The sequence below is a fragment of the Thunnus thynnus genome, chromosome 17 (genome assembly GCF_963924715.1).
Source record: "Thunnus thynnus chromosome 17, fThuThy2.1, whole genome shotgun sequence".
NCBI classification, from domain to species: Eukaryota; Metazoa; Chordata; class Actinopteri; order Scombriformes; family Scombridae; genus Thunnus; species Thunnus thynnus.
The window spans coordinates 10,939,920-10,958,889 of NC_089533.1; the positions used below are offsets into that span (position 1 = coordinate 10,939,920).

At 39.9% G+C, this 18,970-nt stretch overlaps 2 protein-coding genes across 2 annotated transcripts; both read right to left on the reverse strand.

The window, feature by feature from the left end:
• Window positions 1–603: 603 nt before the first annotated feature.
• On the reverse strand, window positions 604–9,922 carry tyk2 (tyrosine kinase 2). Its single transcript, XM_067616033.1, has 24 exons — window positions 9,762–9,922; window positions 9,030–9,232; window positions 8,767–8,890; window positions 8,527–8,659; window positions 8,249–8,412; window positions 7,544–7,922; window positions 7,260–7,442; window positions 6,792–6,949; window positions 6,571–6,688; window positions 6,287–6,470; window positions 6,030–6,148; window positions 5,752–5,922; window positions 5,519–5,606; window positions 5,144–5,271; window positions 4,547–4,682; window positions 3,890–4,041; window positions 3,643–3,793; window positions 3,450–3,541; window positions 3,176–3,365; window positions 2,705–2,823; window positions 2,028–2,200; window positions 1,611–1,728; window positions 1,412–1,522; window positions 604–1,312 (listed from the first exon to the last, which is right to left on the reverse strand). Exons 2-24 carry the CDS (start codon window positions 9,211–9,213, stop codon window positions 1,169–1,171), a joined length of 3,519 nt encoding a protein of 1,172 aa, XP_067472134.1. The 5' UTR covers window positions 9,214–9,232; window positions 9,762–9,922; the 3' UTR covers window positions 604–1,168.
• A 3,689-nt stretch (window positions 9,923–13,611) lies between these two features.
• LOC137201182 (hsp90 co-chaperone Cdc37) lies at window positions 13,612–18,200 on the reverse strand. The gene is made up of 8 exons (XM_067616100.1): window positions 17,833–18,200; window positions 17,294–17,575; window positions 15,738–15,843; window positions 15,524–15,639; window positions 15,177–15,299; window positions 14,381–14,563; window positions 14,218–14,289; window positions 13,612–14,006 (listed from the first exon to the last, which is right to left on the reverse strand). The coding sequence occupies exons 1-8, from the start codon at window positions 17,938–17,940 to the stop codon at window positions 13,866–13,868; spliced, it is 1,131 nt and encodes a 376-aa protein (XP_067472201.1). The 5' UTR covers window positions 17,941–18,200; the 3' UTR covers window positions 13,612–13,865.
• Window positions 18,201–18,970: the final 770 nt, after the last annotated feature.

Here is an 18,970-nt window from a genome sequence, read left to right on the forward strand (position 1 = left end):
AACTCAAAACTCACATTTTTGTTTAGTTTTGCTTTTAATTAGGTGCATGTGCATGTTTATCTGTTTTAGAACTTCATTTTTTTTACTGTTTTATAACTCTGAATGATTTCTATATGACATTGACGGGATAGGTGCTGTGTCGGATGGTTCTATGCTGGTCTGTGATGCATCTGGATAATTGGCCAGCCAGTCCCATACCCACAAATTTAAATGTGGTTAATGTGTTTAAATTGATCTGTTGTCAGAGCAGACGTGTTCTTGTTGATCTTCTTTTCACTTTGCAGTAAGGTTGTAGGTGCTTTGTTGCCAATATGGACTGGTGTGGTGCAATCAGTGGTATTACCTGTTTTCACTCTTCAAGTGGGATAAACTTTGTTTTTGTTTTTTTTAAACAAGTGGAGTTTGAACAGACCTAGAAAAAATGTTAGCATATGTTACTTTTGTTACAGTACATCCCTAAGCTGGTGATCAATGAGTTCTTATGTAACAGAGATGTAGCTGTGCTTTGTTGAATGTAGGACACCCGGTGACACACAAATCGGACCGGCACATTGTGTAATACAATTTTATGCATTTTTTTGATGTGCACAAATGAAAGGAGCGTTTGGAAAATGGTTTATTAGATTGATCATTTGTTCTTTTGGTTTATACAAAATTAAATGCATATACTGTATATAACCTACAGTCAAAAATGTACAAAAAATAAACTTAACGTAAAAGATAGTATTCTCCCAACCTTACATACATTCTTAATACTTACTGTGACATTTGCAAACCTTTAACTTTTGAAATACATAGTATGACGCTCTCACATCACCTTTTTCCCCTCAAATACACAGGTTGAGTTTATTGTTGTGTTAATATCACATATGAGAAGAGAGCAGTGTGCTTTTATAAAAAGAGAAGCCTATAAAGACTATGGCTACGTTCAGACTGCAGGCAAAAGTGGCCCAAATCTGACTTTTTTTTGCTTATATGTGACTCATATCTGTTTTTTTCATTACAGTGTGAACAGCACAAATCACATGGAATCTGATAAATTCTGATTTGGGCCACGTAAATGGAGGCAGCAGGCATCGCACAGCTTGGAAACGCACTCTTGGCTACTCTCTAATATATGGTTGTTAAGTGATGATATGTAGACAAGTAGCCCTTCACGGAGTGCTGATCAGCAAATCTGAGCCAAGGAAAAGTTTATATTAGGCTGCCAGTCGTATGTTCGGCGAATAGCCTCAAACCTCTCAATGAGGGATCTGAATGATGGCCGCTGTCCAGGATCTGCAGCCCAACACTGGTCCATTATGATCTTCACCTGTTGTTAATAAAAAAAAAAGATGTATGAAAATAGGCTATCCATAATTCCAAAAAAAATGTCTTTTTTGTGTATATGGATGTGTTATGTTAATCTTACCTCATGTGGGCATTCTTTGGGACAAGGCAATCGCAGCTGTTTGTCCAGCAGCTTTATGAGAATCATCACAGTCATCTGTCCCTGGACCGCCTCCATCATTTCGAAGAATTTCTACCAAAAAAAAAAAAGAAGTAATTTAGTTGTCACATGACAATATATGCACGTTTGAGCTTGATATATGAAGTCAGTGATGACGTACGTTAGGAGGGCTTTGGCGTTGGTCACAGCGGGTCAGGATCTCATACAACGTAACGCCAAAGGACCAAATGTCAGAGGAAAAGGAAAATTTGCTTTCTTTCAAGCACTCAATGGCGTACCTATACAGTACAAAAAATACAGTTTAGTAAGTAAGTAAGTTAAAGTCATGGAACAAAGTATTAAATAACACTGTTAAAGATGGTTTGTATGATAAAGGTGATTTTAGACATCAAAGTCTGTTTACAGGTCTTGGGGAGTGCTACTACATGTGTCAAAAAAATTAACTTGGGGCTTAAGACTAAAGTTCTGGTTCCGCTGCATCAATTTTGATACTTTTCTTTCTTTAAACGGTCCAACAGTGCTATGGGAGTGCAATGCTAAATTGGTGGAGTACTCTTTAAGAGTTGCATGAACTCACCAGAACACTGGACTGTCCCCATCCTCACGGACACGATAGTAAATCTCTCCTTCGGGGATGTACTTCGTCAGGCCAAAGTCTCCAATCTTTACCAAACTGTCATTTTCCACTAAGACATTTCGAGCAGCTAGGTCTCGATGGATGTACCGTTTTGAGTGCAAGTACTCCATCCCCTTTAAAAAACAGAAATAAAAAATAGATAACATTTCTGAGAGGAGACAATATGTGAATTTGAAACCAAAAACTTAATTATAAAAAGTAAATTCGATCACAATATGACAATTTTACAATGTCAAGCCTGACAAGCCTTGAAATGAGCAGACTGGCTGACAAAATGGAAAAAGTCGCTGACAAAAGACAGCACACATTGAGGAGTTATTTCCTGGTGGAGATTTTTGTGAGATTTTTGAGAAAACTACTCAACATAACAAAATGAATTAATGACAATACATAGAAACATAGAGTGCTGAAAAATGAAAATAAAGTTTCATGTGATGGAATATCTACTTAAGGCAATTTCAAGTGTACTGAAGTCAACATACTTTACTTTTAGGTCATTCCTAAAGCAGGATAACATAACCTGACATTTTTTGCAGTTTGCACACAACAACAAAAATATTATAGGATCATGTGGAAACAGATGAATATCACAAACTACAAAAAGCGCCTGAACTCACCTGACAGATCTGCTGGGCAAACAGAAGGCACTGAGGAACACCCAGTTTGCGTTTGGGAAGGTAGTCTCGCAGACTCCCCAGGGGAAGGTACTCCATTATCAGCTGCACCACTTGTCCTCCTGTCAATGAACAGTGTAACATTGCTTTAATCCTCCTATTTCCATTACTTTCTCAAAGGAAATAATGTCCTGTTTCTTATACGAGTACTGAAGAGGTTGTGGTGCTCAGCATGCTGTGATGAAAGCTCAAAATATTGACATACAATGGAAACAGTGTTGCACTACTAATAGATTTTCAATATTTACAGAGGAACAGCAGCATCCTAAAATCAATTCCCTGAATTACCTACTGAGCACCGCGAGTTAAAAGAGAAGTACTGACCGACTTCTCCTTTGCACAAACACTGTATGCTGACCTATATTTCAGTTATATTACATATTTGAAGCAGGCAGATAACAGTTGAGGACTCACCCAGTTCAGTACAACAGCCCTTGTACTTGACAATGTTGCTGTGATAAAGGGACTTTAAGATCTCAATCTCCTTCATCCAGCCCTCAGGCACATGACCGTTTTCTTGTTTCAAAGCCTTCACTGCCACGCGTTCTCCTGTCCCATCGTTGGCCGGGTCATACAAGTATAGAGTCACTTTTCCAAAATGACCCTAAAGACAGAATAACGGGCAATGAATTACTCTGTGACATAGAGGGAAAAAGAAAGCTACTGGTGATGTAGTGTCAGAACTCACCTCTCCCAAGACCCGCATCTCTCTCAGGTAGCGTTTATGGAACACGCTAGGGTCTGTGTCAGGGAGAGTTTCACTGGGAGATATATCAGGATCTGTGTGCAGGATAAAGAAAGAAAAAAACACCTGTTCGTTAAATGCACTGAGACAGGGTGAAAGAAAAACAAAAAGCGAGGCGAGCGAGTAAAGAACCCACTTTTGATCATGATTTCTGTGAGCTCTCTGAGCACGCAGCGGAACGAAGGCCTCTCCACAGGCTCGTAGGTCAGACACATGCTGATGAAGCGGGCGAGTTCCTGGGAGGATGGCTCAGCTAATCGGCCCTTTTGCTGATAAAAGCACTCTTTCTGTGAGGGAGGGGCGAAGGATCCGGTGTTACACTTAAGAGGTCAGGAGGATAAAATGAGCGGCTGAATGCTTAAAAGCTGTGACATTGGTCCTACCTCAGATAACGTGCTGCCACTCATGGGAAGATCGCCGTTGTTGCAGATTTCAAGCAGCGTGACGCCAAAGCTCCACTGGTCGGCAGCGTTGCCGATGGGTGCGCCGCTGTCAATGCACTCGGGAGCGATCCATGGGATGCGCTCAAGACGCTCTGCAGTGCAGAATAGAAATTTTACAAGAGGAACAAAGAATCTTTTATTGCTTTCATTTTAAACAAAACATAGAAAAGAAAGATACCTAGTTCCCAAACATCTTATGCTGTGCACTTCTAAAGAATCTAAAGAGTTGTTTATCTATGCATGTTCAATGTCAGCAGCTGCAAAAAATAGCACTTAATGATATCAGGTCATTTTTCATACACTCTAGACAACATGAACCAAATCGGTTGAAGTAACTCCTCTGCATTGATCACTGATTAGAGATTGTGTTATTTTGGACAGCTTTAATGATACACTATGAGATAAAACTGCATGACGACAGGGAATAGGTCAAAGGAAGCGGTCTGGTTGAAGTTTCCTGATTAATCTGATAAAAATGAGTCTGAACAGCATACAAAATACAGAGCATCTGAAGTTGAGCAACTTTCTTGTAAAGTGAGGTTAATTAAGAGTTTGTGCAAAGTGAGGTTAATTAAAAAATTGATCGCTGTTACTAACCTTCCCGTGAAAGGATATTCAGGGCAATTCCTGGGTCACTCAGCTTGACAAAAGGAGTGGTACCGTGCTCCAGACCACGCCTTGCCACCAGAATGTTCTTGGCACAGACGTTTCCGTGAACCAGCCCTTTGGTCTCCTACAATGATATAAACGGTGCAGGAAAGGACCGTTTGGGATGCAGAGTATTGTTAAAATAAGTTAAAACACAAACTATTGACACTGTTATTCATGAGGCAGAAATGAACTTCACTTGCAGCACTTATCTTAAAGCTTGTTTTGATAATAAGATGTATCTCATTTCCTATCTGAATGCAGCAACTCAAATTCAAAACTTAGTGTCCAGTTAAAAAGCTGCACATGCATTGAATCATACACCACCTGCTTCTGATGTTCTAAATATTTTACCAACTGACCTACAGCAGGTGATTGTAAATGATTTTCAAGTGTAAGACTATCTGGAGATAAACTCTACAACTTAATTCTGATCAATCCATTTTAATGGCCACTTAGCTACTTAGCTGCGTGGTCGTTAAAGTGAATTGTATTGAATTAAAATCTGTGGCATACAAATAAAAAAAAAGTAGTTTCTGAACTCACAAGATAATTGAGGGCACTGGCAAGTTGTATTGCAACAATGAATTTCCACTGAGGAGTCACTGATGCCCTTTCTTTGCGCAGGAAAACATCCAGAGGCCCGAATTCCACAAGTTCTTCGACCATGATGTCTGTAAAGGTAGGAACAAGTCTGAGAGCTCTGACATGGCCACACGCAACGTGTCGAGAAGCAGCGTTCTCGTCAAAGTAAAACAGGGTGTGTTGCGTGTGAAGGTTTTGCATTTGTTTCATGATTCACTTGATGCTAGAACTGTAAATTTGCCTATAAACGCCATTCATTATGTGTGATGGGGAAACAGCAAATGAGGAAGTATGAAAATAGAAGTTAGTGAAAGTGAACGGTGTTAGTGCCCTTACTTTCAGATCCTTTCACTGACACTCCATGTATAAACACCAGATGTCTGTGGGATACTTGGCTCATGAGACTTGCGGTTTCAAAAAATGCCTACGACAAAGGAGGGAATATTGAATCAGCAAAGATCAAATAAACAAAGAGTTAGGATGATGACTGGATATGTCAATATCTGCTTGGATTCAATCGACTACTTTTGTTATCCCTCTGAGTGAGTTTGTCATGTTGCTTTTCTTACTAGTGCAATATCTTTGTGGGTTTGATCCAGAATCTTCAGAACCACTCGGATCCCTTTGCGATCAGCCAAGTTGTTGTTGTTGAACTCATCGTCCTCATTGTTCTCTCCTCCGCGCAGGAGCAGACGTCCTGAGTAGATGTTCGTTCTGGTCCCACGGCCCAAATGCTGTTCCTGCTCATAAATACAAAACACCCACTGGATCAGTCACAGAGCAGAGAACACAAGACTTGTCAGGTGAAACAGGTGGTCATATGGATGTGGCGAGTGGTTCTCATCACCTGTGTGATCTCTTTGTCCTTGATCTGGTGGAAGCGTAGCTGTGTCAGGTTCAGGGACAAGGAGTCGTTTTGGATACCGTTATTGACACCTTGCCTCATCACCAGAAGGTTGGATGGCTCTGCATTACACAAACACACATATACAAACCTATGACCTAAATGTCCCACAATACAGCCATTCAATCACACAGCAACCTTAAAACATACTGGGAAAATTTGGCATGAAGCAGCAAAACTGAGATCCTATAAACACAAACCTCCTTGTCTTGGCAAACAGCACTTTTTGACAGTAAAGCTGTCCGAACCAGACTTGAGTACAAAGGTCTTGAGGCCGTCTGTGAGCTCCTTCACACTGGAGAATTCTCGATCCCAGCCCTCCAGACAGAACATCGAACCCTTATGCTGAATCCGAAACTGCTTGTGGCTTGGTGTCGATTCATTCTATTGGGCACAAGTACATACACACACACACACACAAAATAAATTTCCACCATCACTGCACTGCAATAAATCCAAGAGAAGAGCGTGGGTGTTGACTTACCTCGTTTTTGTTCAGGACAGCTAGGATGATGCGGCGATAGTCGAGAGCACTCCACCGTACGAGGAAAGCTCCCTCCTCTGCTGCCTCCTTTTTCAGCTTCAGTAGCACAAAATCATCCCTGGAAACACACCAGAGTTGTGATATAACACACTGTGTTTCTTTATAGCTGGTGCGTGTCTGTATGTGCATGTGTAAGGGGAAAAAAAAAAAAAAACACTCACTGCATCGGTCCATGTAGTCCATTTGCTTCACTCAGCACTACCCTTGGGGGAGCCACTTCATGACAAAGATAGTGGTGGGCGTCTGCAGTCAGCCGGTAGTATCCATCTAGGAGGGAGATGAAGGAACGGGCCTCCTGGCTGGAATTCATCTGAACCTCCTACATACACATACAGAAACACCACTAGCTTACAATCAGAGCTCCCACCTACAGACACATACAAATTCAAAACATAATAAAATGCCCAAAGCCTAAGAAAACCCAGAGCTCTTATAGTCACACACATATAGAATTGGAGAATATATGAGAATCTAGGCATACATCCAGACTGTACGGACTTTAAAGAATCTGATGAGTAGAATGGCTAATACACAGTGTATCAATTAGACTAATGCATCACAAGACCACATTTACCAAGTAAATTAATTTATTGCAGCTTTTAGATAAATGGGTAAAGAAGTACTCTCACCATGCAGTTGTTGTCCTGAGTGCTAATGCACACATTATCTCCAGTGATGGCTATATGACTTATTTCAGGGAAATCGCAGAAGGAGGACCATTCATTGGGAGTGTTTCCATTCGCCTGGCTGGGCTGTTTTGTTTTCCTGCTGTAGCTCATGTAGTCATTTCTTAAGTAAGTGTTGGCCTGCGCCTAGGTAAAGAGATGGAATGAACGAAAAGTCCACGCTGGCAGGAAATGCAACATGCTATGGAATTCAGACAGCAGAAAGGTATAATTGTGTTTTGACAAACCTTCTGGCTGCACATCTTCCTCCACTGAATCCCCTTGGTGCCAGACACCAATATTTCATGTGTGGCTGGACCTCTGAAGTTGTCTTTTGAGACACCCTGGGCATGGGTGGTGTTGGAGTAAGAGCTGCTTACATCCCCATCCTCGTTCAGTTCCAGGTGGGATACGGGGAAGGTCTCTGTGCCAAAACGTGGCGCCAAGTGTTCGAGTGTGGAGATGTACTTATACATGATCTCCTGAGCGCCCAGCCGTCCCTGATCTACAGTGTGCTGCTGGAAAGTCCGCACAAAGTCCGCAAACACCCGTCGGATCCTGATTTTAGTCAGGAAGTTGTCTTTAGAGATGTGTTTGGCGAAAGACCTCGGAATGCAGCGTTGGAAGCTGAGGAAAAAAAAACGAGACACCTTTATGTTACCTGGATCCAGTGAATAAATCAGATTAGAAGAAGCTATAATGAGCCGAAGGGGAAAACTGGATTACCACAACAGCAGAAAATAGGATTGAAATAACAGTACAAAAAAAGACAACATAATCAAAATGAAACCAAAACATATCTATCATGAGAGCTTATTCAAATATAATAGACCATAAAATATCTCTGATTACAGATTTACAAGTTACAGTGTAATTAACCGTTGTTACTCTCTGGTGTATAGATGATAAGCGTCATAACTGAAAGAGCATATGCTTCCATCCAAAGTCATTACCTGATTTTTTCGGCAACATCTTGTAAGGTACAGCCTGTTTGTATTGCCCGATGTGATAGGTGAAGTACAGCCATCCCTAAACTCTCATTTTTGAAGCGACTTAGCTCGTCCTCTGACTGAACGTCTTCCATTGGTACAACCTCGTTCACAAATTCATATTTAGCCTACAGGAGACAAAGAAAGCAAAGAGGTTGCTCTAGTAGTATGAGCACCACCAATAACGTATATGGATACAATTAACGATTAGAAAACCAGAAACATCATATTTAAACACGAACCTGGGAGAACAAATATTCCAAGGAGGTGATTTCAAGCAGAGGGGAACCCCCCTGATCTGTTCCAGATCTGAGAGCACAACGGGATACAGTTGGCTCCCTCTCATCGAGTCCGTGCCAATTCCGAAAGTAAAACCTGGTTCAAAGAAACAGCTGTTTGAGGAAACTGTGGCAGCCAATGTTAACATGATAAGAGTTTTACATCTGATTCATTAATACACTGTTATAATAACATCAACTAACCTCATACAGTAGTGAAGTATGAGGCAGGAGTTCTCCTCTGGAATAAAAATTTGGTTTGGACTGTACCAGCAGCGTGACAGCGGGTTGTAGAGAGCGAACAACACATGGCACAGAGGCGTTATACCTGGGGAAAAGACTCTGAGGTTACACAGGCACACTTTCTCCCAGCAGGTTTATACACCACATGAAAAGAAACTCAATACCAACTGATTTAATCTGAATGGATCTGTCTGGGCTTATATGGTCAAAGCTGCCATTCTCACCTACAGCCTCTGCAGCGGAGATGCACAGCTCCTCCGCTGTGACCTCTCCAGATGTGTGGGACAAATACTTCTCTCCTTCCTGGGTCCAGAAGAGGTAAACATGGATGCCTTTACCCTGAGGAGGCTCACCCAGGCCTGGTAAAGCCCCTGATTTTGAACGCTTGGACCATCCACTTCTTGACATGGTGGGGACAGCCAAATCACTGAGACACACACACACACACACACACACACACACACACACACACACACACACACATATATATATATACATATGTAAAGGTACACAGCAACTTATGTGACTGTTGCAATCACGTACGTACCACGGCCTACGTAGGTACAAATGAAAGAGCAATTTAAAGCGACACCTTACGCTTTTCTCAACTAACCTATTCAGTATTTCTCATTTTACACGGTGTTAAGTTTAGAAACATAACTTGGTAGATTAGCAAATGGCAAAAAAGTAGAAATATGGTAATCGGATCAATTTGTCAAAAGGCCTTCCGGGGACTACATTGTACCTAACTTGTTTACAATACATATTACTCAACAGCGCCGTGTGGCACATCAACATATAATAATTTGTACATAAATGCACACTGCGTCACCGAGTGGCCCAAAAACGAAACCTCCTTTACTTTACTGAGTATCCAATGCCATGACACAGAAATGTATTAACATTAACGGCATTTACATAAACTTAACAGCATGTATGACGAGCAAATTTCTTACCATTTAACGGCGAGCTTTTGAAGGCGTTACATTAAAAAAAACAACAACCTAGCACGGTGAGAAGAAACTGACGGCCAGGTTTCATTAGCGTTTCGGCGTAGTTCCCCAATCGCCCACTCGCTCCGATTCTTATGAACAGTGATGACACAAAACCACTGCTTCCCGAACCCAACAACGACACGCCCTCCAAACGGGCACGCAGGACGCAGGCGGTATTTCCTTTCCCCACCCGCATTCAGTGAAGACCCGCCCTACTCCGCCTCTGATTGGCTAGTACTCGTTGCTTACGTTACTTAGGTTAAGCCATGAGGAGTGTGATTGGTTAGAATTAAGGTCAGAGCCAATCAGAGGCAGAGTAGGGTGGGTCTTTGCAGAATGCAGATTGTTGGACAGGGTGGGCGGGGGGAATACGCACTCGCACGTACACATAGCTAAAAGAAACGTCACGCATATTATAAAAGCGATGGGAATTGTGCTCATTGTGGTCATTTGGGATTTTAAGCAGTTAAAGTTTAATGCCGTTCTGATTGGGAGCCCACAGAACCATGACTATCTGCTACCATCACAGCTTTCTTTCCCAGGCAGTTACCATCTTTAACAAGGACAGTAACAGACTGTAAACACATAAACACAGCAACTACACTTCACCTCCATATATCACTCAACTTCATATGTGTTTTTGTCTGTCCTGCACTGTGTAGATGCATATATATATATATATTATATACTGATTAATATATTCTGTTAATACACAAACATAGTTTATTTACACTCAAATATATATTTATATCTAAATTGGCATTATACTTCTGTTTATGTTCTGGTTTTTTTTTTGTAAACACAGATTTTATCATGTCAATATGCAAGCACGTAGTCCACCCCCACTACACGGAATCTTTTTTAATTACTGTCCCCGTCTTTCTTACACTGTTATGTTTGTGTTCATGTTTATTGCTTTTTCTGTTGACATTTGGGGGTTAATAAATCCGATTCTCTTTATTGACTTTGTATGCAATGTGATACAGGCATATACAGTTTCATTTACCAAGACTAAACCAACTTGGATAATACTATACACTCTATAAAATATAGAGGTAGGTAGTTGAAAATACTACAAACCTAATTATGCAACAAACTTAATACATAATATATTTCTTTAAATAAAACTTGAAGGTGTGGTCTCATGTATGACTAGGGAAAAGGTATGGATATTATCTTTTATCATATTTTCTTTATTTCTTAACCTGCAGATTCCACAATATTCTACAATTTGTGTAAAGAGGTGACAATGTGTGACAAAAAATTGTATGTACTTAAATATGATTTATGATCCATCATACAGCAAGCGATGCAGTCCCCACAGAGCCCCGATGTCAACATCATGGAGTCAGTCTGGGATTACATGAAGAGACAGAAGCAGCTGAGACACCTGAATCCACAGAGGAACTGTGGCAAATTGTCCAAAACACTTGGAACAACCTACTTGCCAAGTACCTTGAAAAAACTGTTTGCAGGAGGAGAACTGGTGCTGTTTTACAGGCAGAGCGTGGTCACACCAAATGTTTATTTGACTTAGGTTTTTTCGGTCTACTGCACTTGGCATGAAGTTAATTGACATGGCACAATTTTTCAAAGCATCTTCACTTTACTTTTAGATCCTAAAAAAATTTGCACAGTACTGTATATTTTAAAAAGTCATCTTCAGGTCCCTTGGCATGAAATTCTGGCTACAAATGCTTGTTGTTGTAAAAGGTGTTGTTTCCTGGCTTTGTTCTATTCCAAACATGAGAATGCTACAGGTTGAGTAATTTCACTTTGTGATAATCACCATCACCACAAGGACAAGATGTATTTTCATCATCAGCACTGACGTCAGAAGCACCACTCGAGCTCGAAGGAAGTGGTTCTTCAGCAGTAATTTTGCAAACAGACTCAACCAAAGAAAAATTTTTTTTAAACGGGTGCTTTAGCAATTTAGTCCCTTTCTTTCCTCTTATGTTTTCTGTTTCTGCAGTATTTTGGATACATGCGTCATATGTATGTTTTGTCCATCCCCATTTACATACATGGGTGGGACAGAATACATTAGCACCTTTTCAAATGAATCATTCCAACACCTACAGCATTTAAAGTTACTGAAGGGTTATCACAAAGAAAGAAGATATTACAAGGTATAGTATTATATTGTTTTAAATGATCTCAGTGTATTGTCCCATGTCCTTCAGAGCAGACATTTAACTGGTTATAAGATGAAAAGCACAGGTTTAATTGATAAGATGACACTTAAATGACATGGAGCCACAATTAATGATATTAGTTACATCTGTGCTCATCCTGCTATGACATGTGAAGGTCTACAAAGGTTACTGAGGGGATCAAGCTGCTGTCCTGAACATTTTGGAAGTATGGAGGTAGCATTTATAGGCCCACATTGCTATTTCATGTATTATCAAAACATACAAAAAACAGTATAACAAAAAACCTTCCACAAATATGCCTGTACTAACCAAGTTCAACCAGTTTTCATGTTATGGTGTGGGTCTATTGTCAATCACTAGATGTCATGATTTTAACATTTAAAGTGGACATTTGGCTTTACAAGTGTTTGATATTTAATATTGTTCTCATTCAGAAGTTTAACCCAGACTGAAATACAGTACGGTGGCTATTTCATGACATCTTTGTCGGTGTAGTGTTAAGTTTCGATGGTTTCGATTCGTGTATTCTGCTTTTTGTCAAGACTAAATGGAGGTTTGGCTCACTTAGTTTGTTTGCATTGCAAGGTAGTCCTGTTTTCATAATCAGATGCTCCCAGTCCTTCATCACATACAGTTCCTTTGCACAAAAGTGTGCAGAAAAAAATACTCAAGCCCATTTCTAGCAGTACAGAGAGAAAACACACCTGACTGGCAGACATCACAGGCGGGGCACAATAGCTTTTGGCAATAATATCCATTGAGCAGTTTTATTTAGTGATTTCCAGGATTGTCAAATAATGTCTTTGTAGAAGCTGTTTCACTGCATTGTTTTTTTTTATCATTGTGATATCAAGCAGGACTCCAATTAGGCATTGAAAGCATTGAAAGTGAAGCCTCCAACTACAATCATTCTTATGACCAAATTGTCCCTTTTTCACTTGATAGGGATTCTAATTTGGCCAAGGTGGGAACATGTGGGCTCCATATAAGCCGTCAATCATCACCAAGCTCCCCAAGGCTCTCCTTAGTGATATATCCGTTTATATACTAATGGTGGGGCAAGTGTGAGCGACGAATTGTGTTTAACATTGGTTGTCATCGTTACGAACATATTTGTAACGTACTGAAGGTCATAGCATATCCACATATTTACCCACCACTGAATCACTATGCAGAGCAAATGTCCTTTTTACATACCAGATGCTTCATGAGAAAACCCCATGCAGACTTGCGCTTGTTAACGCTTATTAAAAAGTAGTGGTTAATGCAACCACAGGTCTCACAAATGCATCATTTCCTTTCGAAATATGACTCACATTTTTTTGCATCCAGTTTCATTGTCTGAAAAGTATGTCAGCCACACCTCAAGTTCTCACGCAAAACCACAACCAGCCTTGTTTTTGAGAAGTTGAATACAATTCAAATTTTAGTTAAGCAAGTTTGTAGAAAATTTTCACTTTTGGGAAAGAACCATCTGAATACATTGGTTGCTCAAGCCCTGAAAGTCAAAAACGAAACTCTTAAATTTGGAAATGACAAAAAAAAAAAAAAAAAGCACAACCTGAAAATGCATATAATGGTCTTCAGCTATACAACCACACAAACGACAGGCATATGTCCACATACACACACCCCCACAAACGAGACAGGTGTAAGAATACAGCTTTAGTGATGTCAAAGCAAATAAAAGACCTACACACAAGCTGCAGTTCTTTTCAAAGCAGGAGTTACAGATGCAACATAGTTGTGCAGTTAGGTGAATGCTAATCCCTTAAGTCTGAGCTAAGTATATTGGAGAAGTCATTTCATTGTTCCTTGATTGGCAAACTAGTCATACACACAGTGGAGTTGCAATACAGTGGGTAAATACATTTGCACAAACAACACATCATAGGATCAATGTTGGTCATTCTTTCTTAGTTTCCTCCTGCTCCTGTTTGACTTCCTCATAGGTAGCATCTTCCCCTTTTTCATCCCCGTCGTCCGTCTTGGAGTTGGGGACCCAGAGCCCCGAGTCTATGCACCTCTTCATGTGGGCCTTTGCCTCCTAAATTGTGTGAAAAAAAAAAAATCACTTCATCATCAATTAACTGAACTAAAATAGGAAAAAAATACACATGTGAATCAGATAACTATACATATCAGGTCACTGTATTACTCAAAACAGTCTGCTGTCCATTCATAAACACACACACAAAAACCTGAGATAAAAAAAAAAAAAAAAAAAAAAAAAAGTAGTCTTTAACAAAGTAACCTACCGTTGGATCCATTTTGCTAATCACATCCTGTAACATTTGGATGTCTTTATCATCAAAGCATTTCTGCATCTCCTGCAATTAAAGAGAAAAACCAAAGTGAGACATTTTGAATAACAGGAAGAGATAAAAGAAGAACGTTGAGGCTTCTTGAAAATGAACTTACGGCTGGTAGGGACTCATAAACATCAACAGGATCCAGCCCTCCGGGTCCCAAGCGCTTTTGTCGCTCCTCTTCCTCATACTCCTTCATGGCCTTTTCTATGCGGATCTTCGCCCTGCCACGAACCCGGTCCTTAAATGACTCCAGCTCGTCGTTGAAAGCGTCCTGGTACTGCTGATCTGATGTCTGTGGGGACACATGGTTGGTGTGTGAGTGGCTACGCTCAAACGTTTAATTGAACATATCAATTGGTGTTTGTTTTCATGTTATTCTGAACAGGGGATGGGAAAAGAAAAGATTAAATTCTCTCGTCCTTGGAGTGTGAGTATGCTTTATGAAGGCATGTGTACATTCCGCATTTTAATGAGGAACACAAAGTTACCTTCAATAACTCAAAATTTTATTAGATGATGAAGCATAATTATAGAGCTGCAATAATTAGTTGATTAATTGATTGGTTAATCAACAGAAAATAAATCGCCAGCTATTTGGATAATTGATTAAGCATTTTGGGTTATTTTCGAAGAAAAAAACAAAACAAATTTTCTCTCATTCTACCTTCTTAAATGGGAATAGTTTCTGGTTTCTTTAGTCTTCTATGAGAGTAAACTGAATATCTCTGGGTTGTAGACTGTTGATCAGGACAAAACAAGACATTTGAGGTTGCACTTTGGGCTTTGTGCAACAGTGTTTGACATTCTTCACCATTTTCTGACATTTTATATACCAAACTAGACTAATCGATTAATCGAGAAAATAATCGTTATAGTTGCAGTCCTACATCCAAACACAAAGTCACCTTAATCTTGGCAAAGAATTGACGAAAGCATCCGCGGGGGTCCACTTTGAGGCTTTTTGCCAACTCCAGAATGAACTGCATAACGATGGTCTGATGAGCCACTTGCTCCATCAGTGCGTGTTTCTACAAAAAGAGGAAGCATTTCTTGAATAATGTGCAGATTTTAAAGGTCACGATGTCTGTGTAAAGAAAACAGTTTGTGGCAAATAAAGAATAAAACAAATCCCAGAGTTATAGCCCATAAACTGACTTTAGTATATTTAAATATTAAAATGCATGCAAAGTATGGACTACTTTCAGTGCCTTTAAAAGAAAGTGAAGAAGAAATTCTGTTATATAGTATTTACCTCCTCAACTTCAAGGTCAATACACATGATGACCAGGTAGTTGGCAGTCTCTTCACATACTAGATGAGGGTTGTCAGAGAGGTACTTCTGGCTGTCATCCCAGCGTCGCAACATACCTGCAGTAAAGACAGCAATGAAAGACCATCACTACTTTCAACTACTAATATCCTGTAGCAGTAAAGAACAATGGTGAATGGATATCGATGATTCTTACCAAAATGTTTGATCTGCTTCTCATATTTTTCCACAAAGGTTTTATGCTTTTGCTCCTTCTCTTCTTCGGTCTCTTCGGCACTGTCAGGTTTGACATTAACAATGCTCTATGGATGACACAAAGTAGCAGAAAATAATCATTAGAAACTATGGCCATGAAACAATAGATAAAGTCATATCAGACATCACTAGAAATTTGGGGTAGAAGTATTAACTACTGTGTATCAGAAAATTGGACGAGGAGTGAGAGATGTGTCCAACATTACAAAACCACAGGTTTGAACCAAAGAAAAATCAATATGAGCTGTCAAGAACCATCTCAGGGTTATCTGTTTTCAGTAATCCACTTCTGAAAATGAACAAAAATATCCCACATGGAAGACAAAACATGCAGCAGTTACATAAAACAGACCAGTGGCACTGCTAACCTTGCCACGAATCAGCTATAGGCGAACAACAGAGCGACTAAAGCTACTTCCAAAGCACACTTGCCCTAACACCTTCTGATCAGAGGCCATGATTGAAGCAGTAAACTATTTAAAGACAGGCGTCCATGTAGTGTTATTAAAAGTTTCAGATTTGGTTGAATAATACAGAGCCTGGACAACCACATCATATTAAATCACCTATAAATCGCAGCATATTGCATATTTGAAAATATATCTGTTGTTTTTGTTTTTTTACCTTATTACAGACCATGTATTTAAGCATTTGAGAGGGCTAGCTAGACACTCCTGCTGGGAATGGTATATCCTGCTTTGAGAATGTGTACCTTGCAAGGTATCACTTGCTGAACCTTTACAATCATTACGTTCCGCCAAAGAAAATGCATGCCAAAAAATATGACTTTTAAGGATAAGTCTGGCCTCATATTTTCATTATTAGCAACAAACTTCATGAAACAAGCCAAAAACCAACACTATATCTATCCCTGTGATAAGTATTGACTTGGGAGCCAAAGCTTGATTATAGCTGATTCCTCTGGGACACAGAACGGAGACATATTGTTGCATCTGGGCTGCCAGTGAAGTGTATTCATCTCAGAGGTGTACACACAAAATTGTCTCCCTGGGCACACTTAGTGACGTCTGCTCTACACAAAGCTACTCTCCAGAGATCAAGAAACATGGCAGTGTTGTAAACTGGCCATATTCCTCATAATGAAGAAATATGTTGGCTCATTTATATGGCAGAAAGGCACAGACTACATCAGACTCTTCCTACGCAGATGATACTTGTTACCAGGATAAATTCATTGTTGATTGGTCTCTTTGGGGACTATAAAACTATAAAATAATGTCACTGTCACCATTTAACAATTAATTTGCCTGTTAATACCGTGTTATTACAATCTTCTAAGTATGTGGCTTCAATACTGTGAATCACTAGGAGGTAGGGGTTGAAAGATGAATTGTGTGTGTGTGGTTGGGGAGGAGGGGAGTGTGGAGTGTATCACTATGGGGTATGTGTGTATATGATGTGTATGTGTGCCAACAAGACAACATCAGACTCCCAGAATTTGCTGTGGCTTCTAGCAGAACCCTACATCTGCCTCACCTTACTGAACCCATCCTTGCTGAGCGTGTCCACGTTCCATGGCATCTTTTTCTCTTCCCGGCGGTGCTTCTCCAACTTCTTCTCCCACTCCCGTTCCTCCTTTTTCAGTTTCTTCTCCTCAGCCTGGGTTTTGCTCAGCTCTGCTTTGGCATCATCCGTTGTTGAGATGCTCAGCTCTTGTAGTTTCTTCTGTGTCTCAGCCAGCTTACGCCGGCATTCACTGAGTCCCTTGCTTAAATCAAGAGTCATTTTTTGAAATTCTTCCATTCGCTCCACACGTGCCTGAGGTGAAAATATTTTAAAACCAGTCACAATCTACAAGTACTTCATGTCCACCATGGTCTTTAACTTTTAATGCACCTCTGCTACTTGCTTTCTCACGTCTAACTACAAAAAGTGTATACTTCCTAATCGTGCCTAGCCTACTTTAACATGACCGTCTGCAACTTCATATAGCACTAAAGTGAGCACATGATACACTTAATGTTATGTTAATGTCAACTACAAACATCTTTATGTCACGTATGTTAATACTGTACCTGGTGTCTCCATCTGAAGAGGCTGGGGGTGTCGATGTTTGGGTGGGTATCATCTTCATCGTCTGACACCTCAATGTGGTCCCACACGCTGTAGTCTATTCTGGACATTATGCCAGCAACAACCTAACGCAAACAGCGTTAGCTTGGGTTATGACTCGGCTAAGTTAGTGGGCTAAACGAGGCTAACCCGAGTGTTTAATCAAAAAGCATATAACAGAAGGACGCTGCACTGAAATGTGTGTTTATATTCAATGCTGCGGCCGGCTGCGTTTTGCCAAGAGTAACTTAAATAGATTTTTCTGGAGTGAGCTAGCGTCAGACTGCTACAAGCTTCTAGAAAGAACTGCTGCAAATTTCCGTTAGACGTCAGCACGTCGGGACGTCACTCCGTCACATGGACGTACGACGCCGGAAGGCGGAGGAGCTTTTTTATTTTGTATTTTTTAACTCCCTTCTTCTTGATTGGCACAGAGGAGCAAATGCAATTTACTTATACGACAAAATAACCATTCAAGTATAATTCCTATAATTTAGAGAGTCCAAGCTAGGGGAATTTTAATAGATGTAAAGATTAAAAAACAAACAAACTATTAACAGTTCTCACGGCCTTAAAAAAAAAAAAAAAAAAATAAATTAAAAAAAAAAATAGCCTGAGTGTAACCTACTTTTTGACCTTCTTCATGAAGTAAATTTGCATTTATGAATATGAAATTCAACCAATAAAATTAGAAAGATGAGAAGAAAACTAAAAGATTAGTATATACCATTGAGAATTCAAATTTGTATTATCTTTTAGGATATCAAATAGTACATGTATCAATACATGTTTCATTATATTACATTCAATTATATGTTTCAAAATAGCCATATTCATCATGGTGGCTGTTGATAAAAGCACAAAAATTGTTCTGAAAAAGTCTCACAAAAGGGCAGTGCCAAAATAAATGAACAGAAATCTCAGGGGAATTACAACAAAATGTACAATTTATATCAATGTCTTTTCTGAATTTCTAAAAACATATCTCAGGTGGGAAAAATCTATGCTTGAAAAAAACGCCTTAGTTTTATTAGTGATCAGACACTGATAAGGTAAGAGCTGGGCCAGTTCTTATGAATGGATTGAAACATTGTTTTACTG